Here is a 26,342-nt window from a genome sequence, read left to right as displayed (position 1 = left end):
TCCACCAACTAACATAGGCATTAACTAACTACATTTGTACTAAATCACCTTTACTGACCTAGAATATTGTTTTTGAGCATTCCATCTACCACACACCTAAAATTAGGAAGTGTCTACTGAACTACTACTAATTTTGAGAAAAGTTTCATTCACAATTAAAGTTAAGGTCAATGAGTTGCCTTCAAACAGTTGAATACTCTAATAGTCTAACAGCTCTTATCATAGCACCAAAGAAGTGAAAAAACTAAATTGTTTTTAAACTGCACCATTCCATGATCTCTTTGCAGTCCTTTTTGATAAGTGGGAAAGTAATGATCTCTTTGGATGAATAAATGGTAATCTGATTCTATTGCAACAGAATAATTTGGCTCAGATATAATGTTCTTTGGACAAATGAATAGTTAATATATTACCAAACTTAGGACCAAAGAATTCATAATAATGATCTCATATTTTATTAATAATTATCACCCTCAACTTTTTAAATTTTTAAAAAATGTATCTATCAATATAATCTCAGAAAATTAAAGATTTTAAGGAAATTGAGAGGATTAGTTGTCCTAACTGTATGTGTATATTTAACCACACAGGTCTTCAGAGAACTGAGACTGTAGTATTTGGTATGCTTCCCAGGTGGTACTAGTAGTAAAGAACCCACCTGCCAATGCAGGAGAGAAAAGAGACGGGGCAGAGGGTTGGGGGGTGATGACCCAGGTGATCCTGGGTTGGGAAGATCCCCTGGAGGAGGGCATGGCACCCCACTCCAGTATTCTTGCTTGGAGAGCCCCATGGACAGAGAAGCCTGGCAGGCTATAGTCCAAAGGGTTGCAAAAAGTCAGACACGACTGAAGTGGCTTAGAACACATACATAGTATTTATAATACTTCATCACATGGAGTACTGATGGAATATGCCTGAATAGATCACTCCATGATCCAAATACCTGCTATCTGGGGCTAAGAGGTTCCATGTCTAGCAAACAGGCTCTATCTCTCCCAACCACATGTAATTACTCATCACATAATCCTAGCAGGGTCATAAATCCTTTATAGGAAGAAAGTAGCAAGGGAGGAGACCAAACAGAAACAATTTAAAATATGACCTATGAGGGACAGGGTAAAATGCTGTATTTCTACCTGGTATCATTAGTGCTAGATTAGTGGAGTACGTCACTATGATCTCACAGGTCAGAGTACAATGGGGAATCAACATACACTTTGACAAATTAAAGTATGTGTGCTTAACTGCATGCTCAGTCGTGTCGCACTCTTTGTGACCCCGTGGACTGCAGTCTGCCAGGCTCCTCTATCTGTAGGATTTTCCAGGCAAGATTACTGGAGTGGGTTGCCATATCCTTCTCCATTTCCTTCCCGACCCAGGGATGAAGCCCACATCTCCTGCACTGGCAGGCAGATTCTTTACCACTGTGCCACCAGGGAATAGTTAATACTGTGAGATTCAATACATCCCATTATTTTATAATATGAGGATTCCAGCTTCACAGTCTCAAAACAGGAGGATATAAAAGGGGCTGACTCAAGCCTGAGGTGAGACTTAAGGACCACCGGTGGTTATTTCAACATTTATGTACCAAAAAATGCATGTATACATACAAACAGAGCTATGGTAGAGTCCTGGCAAGTCTTCTGAATATCTCCCTCTATACTTTTCATTCATATTTATTCTGGCCTCCTCATCAGATGTTAAGTCTGTCAAGGATATACAGTAGTTGCTCTCCGCTCACAAAAGGACCTTCATCTAAGAATATTTAAGGTCTTCTCTGTAGCTCAAATGGTAAAGAATCTGCCTGCAATGCAGGAGACCCAGGTTGGACCCCTGGGTTGGGAAGATCCCCTGGAAAAGGAAATGGCAATCCACTCCAGTATTCTTGCCTGGGACAGAGGAGCCTGGCAGGCTCCAGTCCATGGGGTCGAACAAGTTGGACATTGAGTGATTAACACTACACACGAATATTTTAGACTGTTAAATGAGCTAAGTATCTTTTATCTGACTATAAGTCTGAAGAAATTTGGAATGAGGGGATAATAAGTGATGCTGATGGGTTTTTAGTAACAGGATATCTTAGAAAGATAGGTGGGCTGTTTACTCCAATGAATCCACCTTGGGGTCCAGTGAGAAACTTGAAAGATCTGTGTTAGGACACAGCAACGGCTGGCTGGCAAGCAATGACTGACAAGGCCTCAGGACTAAAGACAAATGAATCATGGAGGGTGGGAAAGAGACCTCCTGTTTTGTTCTGATTTATTTTCAATCCTTTCTCAAATAGTTCATTAGAATTCAAGGTAAATGAGAGGCAGAATAAGTAACAATCAGTTGGGGAATGGACATTGCAGTTTCTTTCTTTTATGTTTCAGATACATGAGAAAAGTAGGCTCATGGGTAGAGAAAAATTAGGAGTAAAATTTTGTAACATTGACTCAAAAGACTATTTTTCTCTGAAATAAAATTACTAAAAATTAGAGCATCTGGGAAAAGAGACTTTTTGAAAAGCCAGAGACCAGTGGCTAGACGTGCAGTGGCTACTGGAATATGAACAGTCAAGAGCTGTGGCAGGACCTCACCCAGGGAGACTCTGAATCCGTTTCCACCGGGGTAGCAGGAGATGCCAACATCTTCCCGATGGCTGCAGTCATGCCTTCCCCAGGGTCCCCGCGAACACTGAAGGAAACTGGCTTCCTTTCCTGAGCAACTGATGCCTTCCAGCCATATGGGTCCCATGCTCTCTTCAAAGTGGTTTGCAGAGGCTTGTTTGCCATATCTGTGGCAATAAAACGAACATGCACACAACTGCTGTCTCTTGTTTCAAGGAACCACAAACCATAAAACAAGCAACCTCATTAAGTGTCATGACTTCAGAGGGTATTTGTTCTTTCTCCTGTCCTGAGAACTCAGTTCTAACAGCAGTGTTCACTGTATCACATATTTTGATGATCTTAACAATGTTTGATTGATTGAATGGTAACAAACAGATAATCCTATTCCCCCAACCATTCTTGTGTTTTGTCTACAATTTAACCCACCATCCAGAGAGAATGCAAACAGATAAATGTCAAATTCCTGACCGTGGAAATAACACAGTGCACCAGAAAGTGAGAACTCTTGTATCAGCCTCTGAAAGCCTTCTGAGTGCATTTGATTTCATTAGCTCTCTGAGCCCCTTTCCTATCCTGTCTTCCAAAATAAACCGTGTGAGGAATTTCCTGGTGGTTCAGCGGTTAGGACTCCACACTTTCACTGCCAAGGGTTGCAGGTTCAATTCCTGGTAGTGGAACTAAGATACTGAAAGCTGCATGACGCAGTCAAAGGAAACAAATGAACAAAAAATAAAAACAAAATGTATGTATTGGTTCAGTGATTTCTCAAGAATCATTCCAATCCATGATGAAACTTAGATTTTAACCAATCAAAATCAGAGTAATAACAGTGCTTTTTATAAGGTCACATAAATCTGATTTTTTTAACTTTCATGAATTATATTTGTGTTTCAATTGACTTTGTCACACTGCCCTACTGAAAAACCCCCAGTGCATTATAATATATATATGTATATATATATACACACATTGTAGAAATAGGAAAGATCCACAAAATTAAAAATTACCAAATAAGTCAATCTCTACCTTCATTCATCTTCTCCCCAGTTTGGTTCTTTTGTTCTGCAAAATCCAAACAAACCTCCAGAAATCCCTGAGCTAAAAGATATCTGAAGTGTCTTTCAATTGGTCTATATAAATAATTAAACTCTATCTCATAAATTTTACGTTAGTCACTTTCATTCCATTTTATTATTTCTGTACTAAGAATATGAAGAGATCTTTCAGTCTGAAAGATGAATTTTCCTAATTTTTTCCCGTGCACTTATTCATTAAATTTATTTAACATGATGAACATTTCAATAAATTAAAACAATGCAACTTTCAATGTCATTCTAAGACTTCTATTTTGCTGACTAATTGATCCTTAGCTAATAAAGTAATTATCCTAAATTCCATACTGCTATCACTTTCAATTTACACCAGGTTTCCACAAAATGCAGCAATCTGATTACATTCGTTCATGTCAATTACGTAAGAGACAGCAAGTGGCCATTTTACTTTGGGATTTTGTTTGTATGAAGAAACCCAGAGTTCACCCTCTTTTTTATTCCAAAAGAGCATTCTCTTTCAAAAATTCCTCTGTAAACTAAAATGTAAATGTAGCAGGCGCCTATTCTATCTTCTAACTCAATCATTTAGAATTTTAACAAATATTGAGAACACTTTCAGAACCATTAAGTTCTGATACTCTGTATATGCAAGAAAAACTGAATGTATCTGTGAAACAAAATTTAAAAATGGAGAAAAAAATCAGCATTTATTCAATTGTTTTCACTAATAAGGAAAATATGAGAACGGTATGAAAACAGTAAACAATAATATTTTTGAATTTTTCTAAACTTGCGAAAATGGGATACAGTTCTCAGACTAACAGAGATTTACTCAGATGAAATGGCATTTTAAAGTAATTCTTATTAATTAAATATCAATATTTATTTGGCTAGCATGTCATAGCCCTTGACTTCATAATTATAATTAACTGCACTGCCCATGAAAATTCAAAATATTTGTCAATCTCATACATCCATACCTTTGTGATATCATTATTTACAACAAGAAAATTTAAACTAATTTAAATATTAAGTAAATTATAATATGAACATCATCAGTTATGTTATCAAAAATTATGACTACAGTAATATAAAGGAAAAAAGTGAATAGTAAAATTATATATCTACTACTAGAGCTGTTACAAAGTTATATGTAAGTTTTAATAATGGAAAAATTGGGGGTAGTTTTTTATTTTCTCTTTTTCCAAACCTCTAAAATTTTATATTACTTTTACAACTTTAAAAATATATGTTTAAACATAGCTTGAATGTTTAGCTTCAATGAAAGCATATTTTTAAGTTTTAATAAATATTTGCAATTAATTCTATCTGAAGCTGAAATAATATAATTTTGCTTATTTCTTTTAAACATCAGACAATTACTTCAAGTATGACATAAAAACAGGGAAAATAAGAAAGAATGGGCATTCACAGGCTTCATTCAGATATTAGCTCAAAGGCATCATTTGCAATCACTTCAAGCAACTTAGGTCTTTACTGTGGAATGCATTATGTGTGTGACATGAAATATATTGCTCAAAGTGTGATACTCAGTTTTTAGGAGAATGAGGTCAAGGGTGAGTTCAAAAGGTCATCTCATGACAAGAAAGCTGTTTTTCTCAAATAAAAGTGATAATTATCATCACATTATGAGAAAGGAAATAATGTAATACCAAAGAATTTGACATTGAACTTCTCTGCAATTTTAAACACAGTGATGTTATTACTAACAACATCCAATAGCAGCAATGCATCAGAATAGAACTGATCTTTCACGGCATACAGTCTTACTTAAATAGACAGAACGGGACTTAAAAATCATCCATGGGAAAAAAAATACATAAATCATCCATGGCTCCAACCAGTTATTCAAGAAGAGGGGTGGTGGCAGGAAAGGCAAATGAGATAAACAGCAAGATATGGTTATTTATCATCAAAGAGAATGTTATTGTTTTTTAATTGCTGAACTTCCACATATAGATAGGTAGATAAGAGAGGTAGGAAGGTAGGTAGAATAGACAGGTAGATAATGATTGAGAATATATATTGTTAGTATTAGAGACATTACAAGTAAGGGTAAAAAACAAGACTTTCAAAAATATAGCTTGGCATTTAGCTATCTTGTATCAATAGATCTTACTTAAATCCCAGCTGCCGGCAAACCACATAGGTGTTAAGATCAGTCCAGCCGTCATCACAGACAGTTCCCCACTGTCCCCTGTGATACACCTCCAGGCGACCCTCGTGGGCGCCTTCACCACCTGCAAGTCTGATGACGCCATCTGCGACAAGAAGGAGACACGGAGACCGAGCAAATAATGACCAGAAAAGGCAGAGCAACATTTTAATTGCATGAGAAATATCATCCTACCCAGATCTTCCTCTGGGCCTTTTTTTAAACTCCTACTAGAACTGTCCTTGGTAGCTCGGACAGTAAAGAGTCTGCCTCCAATGCTGGAGATCTGGGTTCAATCCCTGGGTGGGGAAGATCCCCTGGAGAAGGAAACAGCACCCCTCTCCAGGACTCTTGCCTGGAGAATCCCATGGACAGAGAAGCCTGGTGGATTACAGTCCATAGGGTTGCAAAGAGTTGTTCACAGCTGAAGCGACTAAGCAGACAAAGAGAACTGTGCTCAGTGATCTGAGGTCATTAATGGGATTGTTTCTGAACAAAGTCATAACACATATCTGTCCTAACAAAATACTTTCCCTTTTATTTGTACTCCTGTGTCTAAGTCGAAAAATATACCCTGATATAATTCCAAAGTAATTATTTAGATGTCTCCAGATTAAATAATACTTGGGAAATTTCTTACAGCTTTAATCTCCTTAAGTATGAGCAACATTTGTCATTTAAATTTAAAAAGTATAAAAACACAGTAACTTTGAAATAGCTGAAAAATTTAACTGTGAATTAAAAAATACTGAAATATGAAGACAGAATAAGCTATTCTGGTTAAAGAGTGACCAATCATGTCAAAGTATTTATTATTATTCCTTAGGCATTCATAAAGGATTCCCTGGTGGCTCAGATGGTAAAGAATCCACCTGCAATGCAGGAGACCCAGGTTCGATTCCAGGGTCAGGAAGATCCCCTGGAGAACGGAATAAAAATTGGGGTGCACGTTTTGCCTTTGTTCTTTTATCAATAATACAAATCTAAACTGAATCTTCTGAAATTAAATGAATACTTAATTCCCAGAAAATCCTGTAAAGAGCTTCTAGGCATATACACAATATAATAAATTCATTCCCCAAAAAGCATAAAAGGCCATTTCCATCCAAAATAATCCACTGTCCCTCCTCCCAAATGAAATACATAAATAATCTTGGGGGAAAGTCATCCTTTTCATGAATCTCTGGGATCATTCAAAGTAAATTAAGGTCTCCTAGCAACAGAATCATTATTAATGTAAAATTTCACTGTTTGCAAAGCATTGTTACACCTGTTACCTCATTTGACCACCCCAGCAACACTACAAGACTATCCTCATTTGAAAGAGGAGGAAATGGAGGCTCAAGAAGATGAAGTGCTCTGGCTTACAATCTGGTATAAATTTTCTACTTATTTTGTGTATAAATGTGTTATTCTAATCAAAAAACAGTGTGTACAGAAATATGTAACTAAAAAAGTAGACCTTCAGCATTTCACAGTCTCTCAGAAGTATTTGACTTTTTTAAAGAAATATTAAAGCCCTAATTTTTTTCTCCAAGCTCTTTTTGCTGTAGAAACAACAGATTTGCGATGACCCAACTTCTCTTGCCCGTCCATTTCTCTCTTCTTCCCCCCAAACATTTAAGTACATACCCATGCACTCATTTGTGCTCAGACATGTCCTTCTTGCAACACAAGACATAGCTTGACAAGCATGTTGTGATTTGGAACAGTCTGAACATTCAACACAGCAAAGGTTAACCTGGTTCTTTAATAGCGTGCTTTAATCAAAATAGTTTACCAGCTATAAACACATTCTGAGAGTCAAGACAGGCTAATAAATGAATGGACTAAATATATAATACCTAACATCCTAAATTTATCATTGCACACTGATTCTGACTACTGGGTACTATATATTGCAACAAGATCATATGTTCTTAATTACTTTATAGGATTGTGTAGCTTTCAACTGAAAAACTCAGAAATATCTATAAATAAAGAGATAGCATTTTAATATACAGTATATATTCTTTTTATGTCTTATTTGGGGGATTTATTTGTAAGTTCATTCAGTAATATTAGCTAAATTGAGGAGGGAAGTTAAGTCCAAATAGGGGCGAAGGCAAGAGTGGCTAGGTTGACAGGGTGAAGTTCCTACCTGTTAGAGGGGTACAGGACACTCCAGCATCTTCTTTATGGTCGCAGTTATGCTCTCCCCAGGAACTCTTCGGACACTGCTCAATAGAAAGCTCATTCCCGGTGCAGCGTACCTCATCCAACATTACCGGGCCAGACCCTTCCCCAAAATACGCCTGATTCCATGCTTTGGCAATGCCACTGAACAAACATAAGAACATAAGTCAGATGACAGGTTAGTCTGACCCGTTTCTTCTTTTGCCTCTGGCAAAGGTAAACTTATGATTAATTTGTAATTTTCCTTATCAATTCACTCCATTGTAGCTATCCTGGTCCATAAAGTACCAAATAAGAATGAAAGAGCTACAGCCAGAATCTGGGGCCCTGATGACTATAGAACCACTTTGTACCAACCTTGTCATCTCTGGTCTCCGGAGAGAAAAATAAGACTCTTGTCTTTGTTGTTGTTGTAAGTCACCCAGTCATGTCTGACCCTTTGCAACCCCATGGACTGCAGCACACCAGGCCTCCCTGTCCATCACCATCGCCTGAAGTTTGCCCAAGTTCATCTTCATTGCATCAATGATGCCAGCCAGCCATCTCATCCTCTGATGCCCTCTTCTTCTGCCCTCAATCTTTACCACCATCAGAGATTTTTCCAATGAGTCAGCTGTTCACATCAGATGACCAAAATACTGGAGTTTCAGCTTCAGCATCAGTCCTTCCAACAAGTATTCAGGGTTGACTTCCCTTAAGATTGACTGGTTTGACCTTGCTGTCCAAGGGACTTTCAGGAATTTTCTCCAGGACCACAATTTGAAAGCATCAATTCTTTGGCGCTCTGCCTTCTTTACGGTCAACTTCTCACAACCGGACATGACCACTGGGAAGACCATCTCTTTGACCACATGGACCTTTGTCGGCAGAGTAATGTCTCTGCTTTTCAACACACTGCCTAGGTTTGTCACAGCTTTCCTGCCGAGTAGCAAACATCTACTGATTTCATGGCTGCAGTCACTGTCCACAGTGATTTTGGAGGCCAAGAAGAGGAAACCTGTCACTATTTCCACTATTTCCCCCTCTATTTGCCATGAAGGAATGGGGCTGGATGCCATGTTCTTAGCTTTTTTAATATTTAGTTTTAAGCCGGCTCTTTCACTCTCCTCCTTTGCCTTCATCAAGAGGCTCTTTAGTTCCTCTTTGCTTTCTGCCATTAGAGTGGTATCATCCGCATATCTGAGGTTGTTGATGTTTCTCCTGCCTATTTTGATTCCAGCTTGTAACTCATCCAGCCTGACATTTCTCTTGTCTTGTTTAAGCCACGGTTATTTTCAGTTCTCTATTGCTCATGGGCAAACATCTCTTCACTCAAATTTATTTGACTAAATTTACTTCTCTCACAATTCAAAGTGATATCATATTCTCTAGAACCCCAGATTTCAATGAAGAAGATCATGTTTGCCTGTCAAAATGATAAATGACTTCAGAAATTGCATCTTCAGCCCTTTTCAGCCATTTAATTCTTAGACCAGAGTATTTATACTTTTAGTTTGCTTTCCAAGATACTGCATCTATTCCCCATTATTTAAGTTGCCTTTTTCTCCTTACATTATAACTATCTTGAGAATTTAAAACCAAAACAGGAATGCAATTTTGATATATGTAATTCAAATTTTACTATCCAGAAATAAGGTTTTATCGGAACAAAGCCACACTCATTCCCAAATTATTGTCTGTGGCTGCTTTTGCACTACACAAAAGCTCAGTGGAGTAATTGGAAAGTCGAAAGTACTCACTATGTGTCCCTTTACGGAAAATGTTTGTTGACCCTTGCTCTAGAGGAAAGAGACTAATGAAAGCAAATATGGAAACTGATTTAGAGAACACTGAAGGCTGGAGAACGGAAGCAGAGGAGACAGGGTGATTAACGCAGGTCATGGGGAGCCGGAGAGGAAAGCTCTGGAGAAAAGCAGAGTAACCGTCTCCTTGGATCTCTGCCCTGTGACAACTGCTAGAAAAGAAGCAGATCTGTTAAAGACAATTTCAGTGAGTATAATTCCTTGAGGCAAGATTAGGTGCTAACATAAAACAAGGGACCAATATGAGAGAAAACAAAATTTGATCCCAAACTCGGAAACAAAAAATAAACTCCAGATGGTTTAAAAATCTAAATAGAAAGAAGGGAAAAAAAGGGAGGAAGGAGGGAAAGAGGAAGACAAGATGACTAAAAAGTTAATACAATGCAATGAAATAATAAGAACATAGTTCTTGTAACCCTGGTAATAAGGGAATTTCCTGAGCAAAATAAAAAACCGAGAAATCAGAAAACAAAGATGAAAAAAAAGTTAAACTTATAAATTTGAACTATGTAATAAATAAACCAAACACATAAATTTGAACTATTGTATAGCAAAATACACCACAATCAGATCAAAAGGCAAAGTAGGTGAAAGATATATTTGTAAAATATAACAGCAATCAAAGAAAAAAAATTCTTAGAAGTTAATAATCATAATTTATTATCATAATAAAAGACAAAACGACCAACATCAAAAATAGGGTAATGGAGAGAAACAAGCTATTTACAGAGGAAGAAATACCCATGGCCACTGAGCATATGCTAAGATGCTCAACTTACAATAATGAAATTAAAACAGTAAGAATGCATTTTTACATGTCCTTAAAATCCTTTGCACTAAAAATCTAGGCTAAAAGATTAAAAACTAAAGGCCTTCTATTCCCAAGAAAAAAATAACAAAGGTAAAATACTCATTACTTGAGAGTGACTTGAGGCAGGCTGGACAGAGTAAATGAAACACACTGCATTTCAAATATGTCAAAGATGTGGTAGAGGTTCTATGAAAAAGCAAAAGGCCCAGTTAATAGCCTCTAAACTGTGTTCCTTCCTTAAGGGAGGACAATAGATGGGAGATCAGGAGCCCGGGACAGTGACTCTGGAGAAAATTATCTATGTTACAATGCAGCCTTAAAACATCATTTGAGTGTTTTATTTTCTTCCTTATGTATCTCCATATTTTCCATTGTTTACAACCATTATTTTAATGATCACAAAAATCTTTAATTAAACTAATCAGAAAAATTAATGCAATAAATTCAAGAACCAAAACAAAAAAACACTAAGAAACCATGATGTAAAACAAACTCGGTTTCCCAGCTAATTTTTGAGTTTATTAAAAATTAAGATGATATTTGTAAATACACACAGTCCTTCAGCCTATTTCCTGGTGCCCTGGAATGTACTGGCTTTCAGGGGAATACCAAAGAAATGGATAACTCTGCCCTTCAAGAGATTGTCTAATACCAGGGAGAGCAACGTAAAACTCATGGTTTGTTAAAGGCTAAGGAGGACGTCAAGGCTGTATATCGTCACCCTGCTTATTTAACTTCTATGCAGAGTACATCATGAGAAACGCTGGACTGGAAGAAACACAAGCTGGAATCAAGATTGCCGGGAGAAATATCAATAACCTCAGATATGCAGATGACACCACCCTTATGGCAGAAAGTGAAGAGGAACTAAAAAGCCTCTTGATGAAAGTGAAAGAGGAGAGTGAAAAAGTTGACTTAAAGCTCAACATTCAGAAAACGAAAATCATGGCATCTGGTTCCATCACTTCATGGGAAATAGATGGGGAAAGGGTGGACACAGTGTCAGACTTTATTTTTGGGGGCTCCAAAATCACTGCAGATGGTGATTGCAGCCATGAAACTAACAGACACTTGCTCCTTGGAAGAAAAGTTATGACCAACCTAGATAGCATATTCAAAAACAGAGACATTACTTTGCCGACTAAGGTCCGTCTAGTCAAGGCTATGGTTTTTCCAGTAGTCATGTATGGATGTGAGAGTTGGACTGTGAAGAAGGCTGAGCACCGAAGAATTGATGCTTTAGAACTGTGGTGTTGGAAAAGACTCTTGAGAGTTCCTTGGACTGCAAGGAGATCCAACCAGTCCATTCTGGAGGAGATCAACCCTGGGATTTCTTTGGAAGGAATGATGCTAAAGCTGAAACTCCAGTACTCTGGCCACCTCATGCGAAGAGTTGACTCATTGGAAAAGACTCTGATGCTGGGAGGGATTGGGGGCAGGAGGAGAAGGGGACGACCGAGGATGAGATGGCTGGATGGCATCACGGACTCGATGGACGTGAGTCTGAGTGAACTCCGGGAGATGGTGATGGACAGGGAGGCCTGGCGTGCTGCGATTCATGGGATGGCAAAGAGTTGGACATGACTGAGCGACTGAACTGAACTGAACTGAATAATGTTTGTAAAATATTTTTTAAATTAATAAGCAATGAAATGAGAACAAATAAATATTTTAAAAGAGTATGAGAAGAATTTTTATTTTGACCACTGAATAATATGGTTCTGTAAGATAATTTTATAGCCAAAAAAACACTTATTGTTCAAAAATTTAAATTCTTATGTATATTATGGCATATCCACAGAATAAAATATGATGTGACAGTTCCATGAGCAGCTACACTTTTAAGAGTTCTGAAAGACATAGGAAATGCTTCAATGTTAAGTGCACAAAGAGAACCCCAATTAAAATGTCTCTACCTGGAACTTCACTGCATATGTATGCATTCTCAAGTTCAATTTTCTAACACTTGGCTGCTTCCTTTCCTGATCCTCATGTTTCTCTAAGTTCTGGGTTAATCAAATTTAAATATCTTAAGTACAGTTATTCCTTTTGTGTTTTAGGAAGCTTGCCAGCTACCAAAATCTACAGCCACCATTAAAGAGGAGGGTCCACAAAGACAGCATCTCACAAAGAAATTGTCACCAGTACTCCAGGGAGGCATAATATAGTTTCCCTTTGGGAATTCAACAAAGCAAGTACCACTGAGATGAAACATGTAACATTAAAAATTATTTCATCTGAAAGTACTGTGCCTTTAAGTGAGCAAAACAAATTCCAGAGGAAGAGCAGTTGCAGAATACTGCTATGCTGCAAGCTTATGAGAGAAGTATAAAAGCAAAGGAAAGAAAAACAAAGCAAACGAACAGCATCAGTTCAGAGCCTACGGTACTTATAATTTAAAAAAAACTCCACCAAGGTAGATTGTTGGTTATCACACAGGCTTGTGGAAGACTGTTGCTGTCTTGAATATTTGAATATAGTTTTCCTTTTCACCATTTCTCTAAACACAAATCTCCCTCATTCAAAAGATAGCAATGAGCAAATGCTCAAGAAAGATGTAAACACTTTACTCAACCCACACATATGTTCAACATTAATAGAGTCTTCCTTGTGATTCTATCTCTACATTCTTTCCAGGTAGTAGACTACTGTTTGTCAACACAGTCTTTGTTTAAGAACTGTTTATCTAAGTGGAAAAAAAAAGAATCTTGGCTCTCAAGAAAGAACTCTACATTACAACATGAATTTTTAGAATCACGTTTACAACTATGAAAGTGAAACTGTTAGTTGCTCAGTGGTATTCAACTCTTTGCGACCCTATGGACTATAGCCTGCCAGACTCCACTGTCCATGGAATTCTCCAGGGAAGAATACTGGAGTGGATAACCATTTCCTCCTCCAGGGGATCTTCCCAACCCAGGAATCGAACCCACGTCTCTTGAGTATCCTGCATTAGCCAAGTGGGTTCTTTACCAGTAGCGCCACCTGGGAAGCAAATACTTGAGTGATGTTTATCTAATCAAACTTTTGGATCTAGCCTCCCATTTCAGAAGTTACAAGAACCAGAGAAGTAAGCTAACTGGCACCAGGAGGAAGAAATGAGACCAATCCAGAAGGTAGGATATTCTACAAAACAACTGGTATTCTCTTTGGTCTCTGCAACAAGTCAGTGTTAGGACAAACAAGAGAATGTTCTGGATTAAAAGACTGGGGATACAACATTCAGATGCACCACAAGGCCCTGGGCTAAGTTCTGCTACAGAGAAACCACCTGCCAAGGACATGGTGGGAACACTGATGGAAATCTGAGTATGACAGGATATCAGACAATGTAAGAATGATTACCTCTTACATTAGTTGTGATGATAATTTGGCTATGTAGGGCAATGTTCTTATTTTTAAAAGGAGCACACTTAAGTATTTACAGGTAAAATGTTGAAAAAACTTTATTTTGTTTTAAAATACTTTAATATTAACCTACAGTTTTGAAAAAGTGGGGGAGGCGAGTCAGTTGCAAAAACAATTGCAAGAAAATTACAGTTCAAGGTTCAAAACTCATGCTCCAGCATCAAAGACTATGCTTAATTGGACAAAGTGAAACAAGAACTGAGAAGTTTTCATTTTGAGAAGTCTCCACATCAACCCACCGCTACCTACCACAACATGCTAAATAATTTTTTTTCAAATTTAAAGTAAAATATCAACTTTCAGAAGATCTGCCAATATAATTTGAGAGAAACTTTTAGGCCTGCTATACCAATGTTCAAAATCACTAAAGACAAGGATCAGAGGATACAGAATTATAACATACTATTCCAAAGTAATCATAACTAAAGCAACATAATATTGGGTTTTCTGTCTTTATTCCACAAGCTTCATTGCCATATCCTGCACAGGAATTATTTCCTTTGAACATTAATAAACATTCTTTGTTCTAAGCACAACCTAACAAATAAGGAAGCAATGGTCAAAAATTTAGACAATATTTGGGGGAAAGAAGTTGAACTTCAGTTAAAACCTCACAACTAGTTTCATCATATGACTTTGGTAAGTTACTGTGGTTGCCCGTGCTAGTTACTACCTGGGAGTCGGCTCCTGATAAAAAGTGGTAAAAGGCTTAAGATTCTTAAGGATACAAAATCAGTTGAATTCAGATACAAACAGGTTAGATCTATAGGTATACAGATATTCTCTTCAAGGAGACTACAGCCAAATACAATGATCAAAAAGATGGCTTTTTCTATTTGTTCAAAGAAATGTGCAACTTAAACACACCTACCTTTGGGTATGGAAGTAATAAACTTAGAAATGTAAGCAAAACAAAACAAGAACAACCAACCTCAGACCCAGCTGCCTGCAGACCACTTCCGCATCCGCATCATCCCACTGGTCGTCACAGACTGTCCCCCACTGACCGGCATGGTAGACCTCCACTCGGCCCTCACGCACACTGCTCCCCCCAACAAGGCGCAGGATGGGGAATGCAGGGCCTGCAATATGAAATTAACAACAAATTAAACCTACACATTTACACTGAGAAGATCAGTGTAGAAGATCAGGTATACTCTATTTGTTTGCCATTCTCAATCATAAAGTTATATTTAATAAGCCACTTCAGCAATATGGACATATCCACGCATGTCTAATATATTTTATGATAATCTCAACTGATTAAAATCCTCCAACTTGAATTACACTCATACAAATAGCTGTCAAGAGGAAGCAGTCTAAATTCACTTTTCCCCGAGGACCTCAGAAACCAGAAAAGACACACTCAAAAACTGCAGTTATTGAAAATCCATTTGATTTTTATGGTATTGTGGGGGGCAGCATTTTTTTTGTTTACAGTAACTTGAGCATTACCAACATGTAATTATTAAGAATGGCACTTACATCTATGACATACTTGCTTTCAGAATAGAAATATTTTTACACTTGTAGAGATCAAGTCAAAGTTTACATTATCACATTATAAGAAGCTGGTGGACATCGCAGCCAGTACCTTCAAAAAAACAATACTGAAGATTCATTTGTGTATGAATCAATTTATTCTCTGTGAAGAATACCAGAGGCTTCCCCATGCAAATTCCCTATTATAGTCTACAATACCCTTATCTAGTTTTATCAGTTTTTTAATTTTTCTCTCTTTTTCTTAGTCTAGAATTGAGGACACAGGGAACGCCTTTCCCTTTCACTCAAGTACTTCAGATACCCAGCTATGTAGAAGGCATCTAATAAATATTTGTTGACTGACTGGATTGGCAAGCAGTGACTAAAAGCCTAGAAAGAATATCTCAAACAATGAAAAATAACTATCGATATCCATCCCTTCAATTCTGTTTCTTAAACAGCTATTAGGCAGAGAGGCACTGCACAAATGCTTCCCCTTAAGAAGCATATTGCCTTGGGATATGGACAACATGAGCACAGACGGGAGACCACTGGGAAGACCCTGCAGGGGTTCAGGTGCAAAAGGTGTTTGCCCACCACTGGGGGAAATTAGGGCATCTCTTCTAAAGAAGCTGTAGCTAAGAAGGCCAAGATGATGGATGGGACTTCATAAGTTAGACATGGGGGATGTGCAGTTCAGACAAAATGAACCGAATGAACAAAAGCATAGAAGCACAAAGCTGTATGTGTTTGGGAAACAGGCCCTCTAATTTTTCTGGAATAAAGAATGTGAGATGGTCAAAGGTTCAGAACAGGCTGGGTCCCTATTAGGAAATTTAGTTTTATCTTTTGCCAAATACTCATCATTTATCCACTTGAAATATGCTTCTAATTCCTCCACAGTATAAGCAGCTCTCAATAAACGGTATTTGGACATTCATATTTATATTCAAATATCACACCAGAGAAGAGATTTAGATTAGTGAACATGTACATCTACTCATATGCTGATATTTGTAACACAGTTTTTTTTTATATAAGTCAACTAGCACTTGTAATTTGGAAAAGGATAAATGTAGGTTTAATAAACATAACTGTTCTCAACATTATATAGCAGCTTCTTATAATTAATGATTGCTCAATTATGATAAGAAACCTAAATTTACATGTTGTTATGTTTATTTTTCTTTTAAGAAGCTTGGAAAATATAGAAACAAACCAATGGAAACAACATAAATTTCTTAAATTATTATATCCTTCTCTGCCTCCTCCTCTCCCCACCCCCATGGTAAGCTTGGAGAAAACAGAAAAACAAAAAAATTTAAGAGGACATTTAAAATTATCTTCAATCTAGAAACATTATGGCACAATTACCTTACATTTTTTAAAATGTTGTGCTTTATTTTTAAATGGAGTTTTTACATTGGTTGTATAAGCATTTGTGAAAATATTAAGAAGCTCAAAGACAAAATTTAGTCACCATCTCACACCTTCCCAACAAATACATGCACAAAAAAAAAATCATTTGAAAGACATTTCAGTGAAGTGTAGTTGACTCGTACTTAACTTATGGATAAATAAAACTCCCAGACATTTTCATTTATATCGATATTTCCTATGTCAAATACTCAGATACGATCTTCTACTTTGTAAGTGTTGGAAAAGTGCCACATGCCCAGATGCTGAATGTAAATTCGAAACTAAAAGAAAGTGTTAATATTAAAGGTCTGCTGCTGTGCCTTAAGATAGACTCAGTGTTTGCTGCTCTGAGCTATTTGTTTTCATATTCTCATTTAATTTACCATAAAAGCATATTTTTTCATTCCCACTTCTAATTTTATCTCAACCTTTGATATATATATGCTTACACCAACCTTAAATTTATCTTTGCAGCCAGAGTATAAACAAGTGGATAGATTATAGAGAATGGAGAGCTTTTTTTTTAAAAAAAAAAAAAAAAGAGTAGACAGAGATCCTGAAAAAAATGATTGTTTTCAAAATTTTACTTACTTCACTACTTGAAAAACGTTAACATATTTTACCAGTTAGGTTGAACACAGAATACAAGCAATATCTACAAAAAGCAGTGTACCATTGAGCCCGATTCAGAGCATCCCTGATGTAACAAAGTGTAAACATGTATTTGCCAAAGGTAGGATTACCAAGTGGAGAAGGCAATGGCACCCCATTCCAGTACTCTTGCCTGGAAAATCCCATGGGCGGAGGAGCCTGGTAGGCTGCAGTCCATGGGGTCGCAAAGAGTTGGACACGACTCTGCGACTTCCCTTCACTTTTCACTTTCATGCATTAGAGAAGGAAATGGCAACCCACTCCAGTGTTCTTGCCTGGAGAATCCCAGGGACGGGGGAGCCTGGTGGGCTGCCGTCTATGGGGTCGCACAGAGTCGGTCATGACTGAAGCAACTTAGCAGCAGCAGCAGTATTACCAAGAGGTGGAGAGGCAAAGAAAGAAAAGGAAAACCTTACAAGACATAAAAGATTTAGAATGCACCTTGCACCCACAAAAGGACTGCAGTTCTCCAAGCACACCCTTGTATGAGATCTTTCACCATTTCCATTGGGTCTTCCAGTCAGTTCACAGGAACCACCCTAGCTTGGATCTTCCTATGTTTTGCAGAGGGAGCATATCAATTCCTTCCCTGATACTTGTACTCAATCAGAAACCATTGCCCACGGCTGTCTGCTGGCATTCTAAGACCTGGGACATTTGATCACGCTGCTATCTCCAAGAAAATCCAAAAAAGTGTGATAGCCACAGGTTGTGGTCACACATTAAAACAACCATGGACTCCAGAAAACCCACCCACCATTGTGAAACTAACAGCCTAGAAAGAATATCCCAAACAAGGAAAAATAACCAGCAAAGGGAGCTTCTCCCGCTGCTTCTGTTCACATGATCATACACACATCTGTATACTGAAACCATATACTCATCACCAATGCTGCAGATGGTGACTGCAGCCATGAAATTAAAAGACGTTTCCTCCTTGGAAGGAAAGTTATGACCAACCTAGATAGCATATTAAAAACCAAGGACATTACTTTGCCAACAAAGGTCCGTCTCGTCAAGGCTATGGTTTTTCCACTGGTCATGTATGGATGTGAGAGTTGGACTATAAAGAAAGCTGAGTGCTGAAGAATTGATGCTTTTGAACTGTGATGTTGGAGAAGACTCTTGAGTACCCTGGACTGCAAGGAGGTCCGACCAGTCCATCTAAAAGGAGATCAGTCCTGAGTGTTCACTGGAAGGACTGATGTAGAAGCTGAAGGTCCAGTACTTTGGCTACCTGATGTGAAGTGCTGACTCATTTGAAAAGACCCTGATGCTGGGAAAGACTGAAGGCAAGAGGAGAAGGGGACGACACAAGATGAGATGGTTCGATGGCATCACTGACTCAATGGAGATGAGTTTGAGTAAATTCCGGGAGTTGGTGATGGACAGAGAGGCCTGGCATGCCACGGTCCATTGTGTTGCAAATAGCCAAACATGACTGAGCAACTGAACTGAACTGAATGCCTAGGACATCATGCATAGAAGGAGCCCTTATCCAAGGTACCGATTTGTTTTATGAACAAAGTTATTAGAACACTAATAACTATGATTCTATTCTATTCTATAAAGTGAAAATATTTTGTTGTAGTTGCTGTATTTTATTTTTGGTTTCAAGATGGTTTTTAACTTCATTCCATCACAATTTTTCATTACCCAAATAAGTGTTTCATATACAGTATATAACAATTCTATAAACAAATTAGATTAAAACAGAAAATACGTGAAGTGAGGTCAGGGCTTCCCAGGTAGTCCAGTGGTTTAGAGTTTGCCTTGCAATGCAGGGGGACACCAGTTCAATCCCTGGTCTGGGACGATCCCACATGCTAGGGGACAGGTAGGCCCAAGCTTCACAAATACTAAAGCCTGCATGCTCTAGAGCCTGTGCTCCACAGTAAGAAAAGCCACCTCAGTGAGAAGCCCGTGCACTGCAACTAGACAGTAGCCCCTACTTACTGCAACGGGAGAGAGCCCGTGCACAGCAGTAAAGACTCGGTGCAACCAAAAAATTTTTAATCAATACAGTGAAAATGAGTATACTACCCAAAGTAATCTACAGATTCAATGCAATCCCTATCAAGCTACCAACGGTATTTTCACAGAGCTAGAACAAATAATTTCACAATTTGTATGGAAATACAAAAAAACTCGAATAGCCGAAGCAATCTTGTGAAAGAAGAATGGAACTAGAGGAATCAACCTGCCTGACTTCAGGCTCTACCGCAAAGCCACAGTCATCAAGACAGTATGGTACTGGCACAAAGACAGAAATATAGATCAATGGAACAAAATAGAAAGCCCAGAGATAAATCCATGCACCTATGGACACCTTAGCTTTGACAAAGGAGGCAAGAATATACAATGGAGAAAAGACAATCTCTTTAACAAGTGGTGCTGGGAAAACTGGTTAACCACTTGTAAAAGAATGAAACTGGATCACTTTCTAACACCACACACAAAAATAAACTCAAAATGGATTAAAGATCTAAATGTAAGACCAGAAACTATAAAACTCCTAGAGGAGAACATAGGCAAAACACTCTCAGACATAAATCACAGCAGGATCCTCTATGATCCACCTCCCAGAATACTGGAAATAAAAGCAAAAATAAACAAATGGGACCTAATTAAAATTAAAAGCTTTCTGCACAACAAAGGAAACTATAAGCAAGGTGAAAAGACAGCCTTGGAAATGGAAGAAAATAATAGCAAATTAAGCAACTGACAAACAACTAATCTCAAAAATATACAAGCAACTCCTGCAGCTCAATTCCAGGAAAATAAAAGACCCAATCAAAAATGGGCCAAAAAACTAAACAGACATTTCTCCAAAGAAGACATACAGATGGCTACCAAACACATGAAAACATGCTCAACATCACTCATTATCAGAGAAATGCAAATCAAAACCACAATGAGGTACCATTTCACGTCAATCAGAATGGCTGCTATCCAATAGTCTATAAGCAATAAATACTGGAGAGGGTGAGGAGAAAAGGGAACCCTCTTACACTGTTGGTGGGAATGCAAACTAGTACAGCCACTATGGAGAACAGTGTGGAGATTCCTTTAAAAACTGGAAATAGAACTGCCTTATGATCCAGAAATCCCACTGCTGGGCATACACGCTGAAGAAACCAGAATTGAAAGAGACACGTGTACCCCAATGTTCATCACAGCACTGTGTATAGTAGCGAGGACATGGAAGCAACCTAGATGTCCATCAGCAGATGAACAGATAAGAAAGCTGTGATACATATACACAATGGAGTATTACTCAGCCATTAAAAAGAATACATTTGAATCAGTTCTAATGAAGTGGATGAAACTGGAACCTATTATACAGAGTAAAGTAAGTCAGAAAGAGAAACACCAATACAGTATACTAATGCATATATATGGAATTTAGAAAGATGGTAACGATAATCCTGTATGCAAGACAGCAAAAGAGACACAGATGTATAGAACAGTCTTTTGGACTCTGTGGGGGAGGGAGAGGGTGGGATGATTTGGGAGAATGGCACTGAAACATGTATAATATCATATATGAAACGAATTGCCAGTCCAGGTTCAATGCAGGATACAGGATGCTTGGGGCTGGTGCACTGGGATAACCCAGAGGGATGGTACAGGGAGGGAGGAGGGAGGGTGGTTCAGTATGGGGAACACGTGTACACCCGTGGTGGATTCATGTTGATGTGTAACAAAACCAATACAATAGTATAAAGTAATTAGCCTCCAATTAAGTAAATAAAAATTAAAAAACAACTGATTTCAAATGTAAGTCGAACTGTTAGATGAATTCCTTTGAAGACTAATTAGATTGTTGATAGACCATGATGATTTAGACTCAAGTCTGTATTTAAAAGCTTAGGAAAACATTTAACTAAGACACGTTTTTCATCTGGAATGCTGAAAACAGAATAAAAGTAAAGCAAGAGAATAATTTTTTTTTTTTTTTACCATGGGAAAAGCTACACAGGACAGCAGCTGCCATCTTCTCAGAACACGCCCCACCCTGCCAGATGTCTCTTTCACAAAACAGTATATTTTCTTCATCTCCTCGGCAACAGACATTGCTCCAATAAATGGGAATAAGGCCCAGTTCAGAAAATGGGGTTTGTTTTGCGACTCCTTTTCCTCTGGAAGTACAATGCTCAAGGTTAGGTTGATCAAATGTAGGCTAACTTTTATCAAAGCGCTAGGGTTTTACAGAATGGAAGAAATCAATAAAGGTGGATGTGGAAGAAAAAGACAAACATGATGGATTATGTAAATTTCAAGGAAATCAAAACATTAGATCAGAAAGACTACCTATGGCAATCCTTCTAATTAACCTTGAATAACTAATGCTAGGCATATGCCTTTATCTACAGCTGATTTTACACGAAAATGGGCAAATACTACAGACATAAAACAGGAGTCTGGATGGTTATGTGGAAGAAGTGTGTCTGTCCTGTGGTCTAGGGGGACTTGGATTCCAGTCAGCTGCAAATTACTCTAACATGTCTCTAAGTCCTTCCTTCTGATACATGAAAGAAGTCTGGATGCTTGAAGAGTCTTTCCTACTCCAATATTTTACGCTGTCATTTCTAAAACAATTATTATTACCACACCTAGGCAAGGTAATATCAAGAGAGACCATCCATTCTCATTTAAAAAAATTTTACGTATATATAATAGTATTTGCTAGCAAGACTTTGAAATCAATTAAGATAACTCATCTAGCCTACATACTTTTAACCTCTGATAGGTACAATACTGAAATTAAATTTTTAAAAGATTAAATGCTTATCTGAATAACATGATGACCTCTAGAACTGTCTCCATGCGACAGCTTCCATTAAGCCAAGAATAAATATTTGGGGTGTGTCTAAAATGTGAATCTCTCTTGACAGCAATAAAGCCAGGTTGCTCTGCCCTTATTTGAAATTCTCTTTTATTAATGGACTACTAAGAGATGATTTTCCAGGCAAGAGCTCTGGAGTGAATTGCCATTTCCTTCTCCAGGGGATCTTTCCAACCCAGGAATCAAACCCCGGTCTCCTGCACTGCAGGCAGACCCGTTACCGTCTGAGCCACCGGGGCATCTACTAAGAGATGAAGGAATCAGATCAGCTTATTTGAAGTTTATGTTTGCAGAAAGGTAGTTTACATTCTTTTATCAATCAAGAGAATCTCTGTAATTCACATCTCCACTACAGAGCTTGTTTTTAATTGGCGCATAGCTGATTTACAATGTTGTGTCTGCTGTACAAAGAAGTGAATCAGCTATGCATATACATATATCCATTCTTTTTTAGATTATTTTCCCATATAGGTTATCACAGAGCACTGAGTAGTTCCCTGTGCTATAAAACAGGTACTTCTTAATGATCTATTTTATAATAGTAGCGTGTACATATGAATCCCAATCTCCCAATTTATCCCTCCCTACTGTTCCCCCTTAGTAATCGTAAGATTGTTTTCTACATCTGTAACTGTATTTTGTAAATAAGTTCATTTGTACCATTTTCGTTTTTTCTTATGTCAGTCTCATAGAAAATTTCATTCTTCCCTGATTTTCAGGGATAATAAAAGCACGGGGAGAAAGGTTCGTGAAGGAAGACACTGACATCAGCCGACAAATTTGTTACACCGTCAGGCTGTCGAAGAAAAAGCACCCAGCCAACATTCTTTGTGACTTGCCCACCAGCCAAGGACTGTTTGCCAGACAAAACACCGGAGATGAAATCAGTAATTAACATGCTAACACCATAACTCTTTGTAGGCTCTCCCCTTCCTCTTGCTTTTTCCCTGATTTATTCCAACCCTCATTGTAAAAACTTAGTGAAGTTGCTGCTTCAAACTAATCGTTTAGTTAACTAATCGTTTAGTTGCTAAGTCGTGACTCTGCAATCCCACGGACTGCAGCCCACCAGGTTCCTCTGTCCACGGAATTTCCCATCAAGAAAACCGGAGTGGGTTGCCACTTCCTTCTCCAGAGGCTCTTCCTGACCTAGAGATAAAACTTGAATCTCCTGCACTGGCAGGTGGATTCTTTACGGATAAGACACCAGGGAAGCTTAATTAAGTATTGTTGTTGCTGTTGTTCAGTCGCTCAGTCACGTCCAACTCTTTGAGACCCCAAGGCCTGCAGCACACCAGGCTTCCCTTTCCTTCATCATCTCCAGGAGCTTGCTCAAACTCATGTCCATTGAGTCAGTGATGCCATCCAATTATCTCATCATCCCCTTCTCCTCCTGCCTTCCATCTTTCCCAGCATCAGGGTCTTTTCCAATCAGTCAGCTCTTCACATCAGGTGGCCAAAGTACTGGAGCTTCAGCTTCAGCATCAGTCCTTCCAATAAATATTCAGGGTTGACTCCCTTTAGGATTGCCTGGTATGATCTCCTTGAATCTAAGGGACTCTCAAGAGTATCCTCCACACCACAGTCGGAAAGCATCAATTAAGTATTACATTAACCCTTAAGCCCTCAAGGTTAGCCTGTACTAAATACTAATTTCCCACCTTCCAAGTGAGAAGACAGGAAACGCACAAATTAAAACTCTTACTGATCTGACTTAGTGGACTAATCTTTTCATTTGTGTCATCCCATTAGATATTACCACTCATTGATTATTAATCCAAAATATTTGCAAATGGAAAGTTTTTCTTTCAGGCCTTTATTTTTTCATAACAAGATATTTTCCAAGCTTTTTAAAGATCCTTGGTGATAAAGGTCAAGAAAAATATAGGGCATGTATACTTGGAAAAAATAAATGATACACAAAAACAGAACGATAACAACAAAACCAAAACCATTCATTCCAAAATGGAAACTTCTGCTCCTGGGAAACCCCTTGAAACAAAGCATAAAGGTACTGGGCATGGTGGGAGTCAGTGTACACCAGTCCATTTTAAGGAGAGTGCCTAGGGTCAGCCTCAAGGCATGAGGAGGAGAGGGTGAGAGAGGATGAGATGGTTGGATGGCATCGCTGACTCAATGGTCATGAGTTTGGATAAACCCCGGGAGTTGGTGATGGACAGGGAGGCCTGGCATGCAGCGGTCCATGGGGTCGCAAAGAGTCGGACACGCCTGAGCGACTGAACTCAACTGAACTGAGGATGGGAGGAAGGGCCAGCAGCTTCCCAGGAAGACGGGTGCTGCTGGGCCTAGGGAGTTGCCATTTCTTACAGAATCTTCTCGGTGCAGAAACCTATGTCCCAGGATATCACAACTTACCCAGCATGGGATGAAACTGCAAATGAACTTCACCTCCTACACACACACACAATAGTGGAATTTGTGGGTGGCTCAAGGTAGAAAGACAAAAGCAAATGACAGCAACCACAGGCTGCACAGGCTACTGGGAAAATGAAAATCGTAGGACCCAATTCTTTGTTTCCTGGCACTGAAGAATCCGATTGTTAAATCAAAGACCAAAAGATGCTTTTCTTTTTGGACCACTTAGCTTCTGCCCATTTCCTAGCCAATTCAGTTCAGTTCAGTTGCTTATTCGTTACTCTTTGCAAACCCATGGACTGCAGTGTGCCTGGCCTCCCTGTCCATTGCCAACCTCCAGAGTTTACTGAAACTCATATCCATTGAGTCAGTGATGCCAACTAAGCATCTCATCCTCTGTCGTCCCCTTCTCCTGCCTTCAATCTTTCCCAGCATCAGGGTCCTTTCAAATGAGTCAGCTCTGCACATGAGGTGGCCAAAGTATTGGAGTTTCAGCTTTAGCATTAGTCCTTCCAAAGAACACCCAGGACTGATCTCCTTTAGGATGGACTGGTTGGATCTCCTTGCAGTCCAAGGGACTCTCAAGAGTCTTCTCCAACACCACAGTTCAAAAGCATCAATTCTTTGGTGCTTAGCTTTCTTCACAGTCCAACTCTCACAGCCATACATGACCACTGGAAAAACCATAGCCTTGATGAGACAGATCTTTGTCGGCAACCACGCCTCCGCTGAAGATTCCTGGACACTCACGGGCAAGTCTGGGTCAGTGTCTTGAGGAGTCTCTGCTCCTATCTCCTGGGTCCGGGTGCACACAAGGTTCTGTTTGTGCCCTCCAAGAGTCTGTTTCCCCAGTCCTGTGGAAGTTCTGGCGGCTCTATGGTGGGCTTAATGGTGACCTCCTCCAAGAGGGCTTATGCCACACCCAGGGCTGCGGCACCCAGAGCCCTTGCCCCTGAGGCAGGCCACTGCTGACCCGGACCTCTGCAGGAGACACTCAAACACAGCCTGTCTCAGTCTCTGTGGGGTCTCTGGGTCCTGGGGTGCACAAGGTTTGTTTGAGCCCTCTGAGCGTCTCTGGCAGGTATTTCCTAGTCAGTAGGGGTAGTAACAAGTGAAGTGCATTTGTGTATAAAGGAACTCACTCCTCCCATTGGGGGCCCTTTCTTTAGAAGTCTTCTGCAAGAAGTCAGTGAGGAATGTGAGAGAAGGAGAAGGAGGAGGTGACCTCTCCAAGGTAACGGCAGGGGGCCAGCACCCCCTTCAGGTCTCAGCAGACAGATTCGGTCAAGGTCGAACAAACTCACCCCAGCCGCAGCTGGTGACAAACGACTGAGGCATCAGCGTCGTCCCAGTGGCTGCTACAAATGACGCCCCAGACTCCGTTCTCATATACTTCTACTGTGCCTTCAAAGGCGCTTTTGCCACCACGAAGCCGGACTGACCCTAAACGGAAAAGAATCCCCACATCCTTGAATAGAACATAACCCTTTGAACATACTGAACAAGTCCTCGGGTAACATGCTGAG

At 39.0% G+C, this 26,342-nt stretch overlaps 1 protein-coding gene across 4 annotated transcripts in view; it reads right to left on the bottom strand.

Annotated features, from left to right (window-relative positions):
- Positions 1 to 26,342, bottom strand: part of PRSS12 (serine protease 12) — an 89,753-nt gene that overhangs the window by 47,743 nt on the left and 15,668 nt on the right. For 3 of the 4 annotated variants that reach the window (XM_042251117.2, XM_042251118.2, XM_027970790.3), the window contains exons 2-5: positions 14,971 to 15,121; positions 7,984 to 8,162; positions 5,808 to 5,949; positions 2,583 to 2,779 (exon numbers count right to left, since the gene is read on the bottom strand). In XM_042251117.2, coding sequence (XP_042107051.1) covers positions 2,583 to 2,779; positions 5,808 to 5,949; positions 7,984 to 8,162; positions 14,971 to 15,121 — 669 coding nt within the window. Of the gene's footprint in view, positions 1 to 2,582; positions 2,780 to 5,807; positions 5,950 to 7,983; positions 8,163 to 14,970; positions 15,122 to 21,554; positions 21,734 to 26,120; positions 26,260 to 26,342 lie in introns of all 4 variants that reach the window. The other variant, XM_027970792.3, reaches the window with a different exon arrangement.

This window comes from Ovis aries, chromosome 6 (genome assembly GCF_016772045.2).
Source record: "Ovis aries strain OAR_USU_Benz2616 breed Rambouillet chromosome 6, ARS-UI_Ramb_v3.0, whole genome shotgun sequence".
Taxonomy (NCBI): Eukaryota; Metazoa; Chordata; class Mammalia; order Artiodactyla; family Bovidae; genus Ovis; species Ovis aries.
This window is presented reverse-complemented; position numbering and strand designations above follow the sequence as displayed.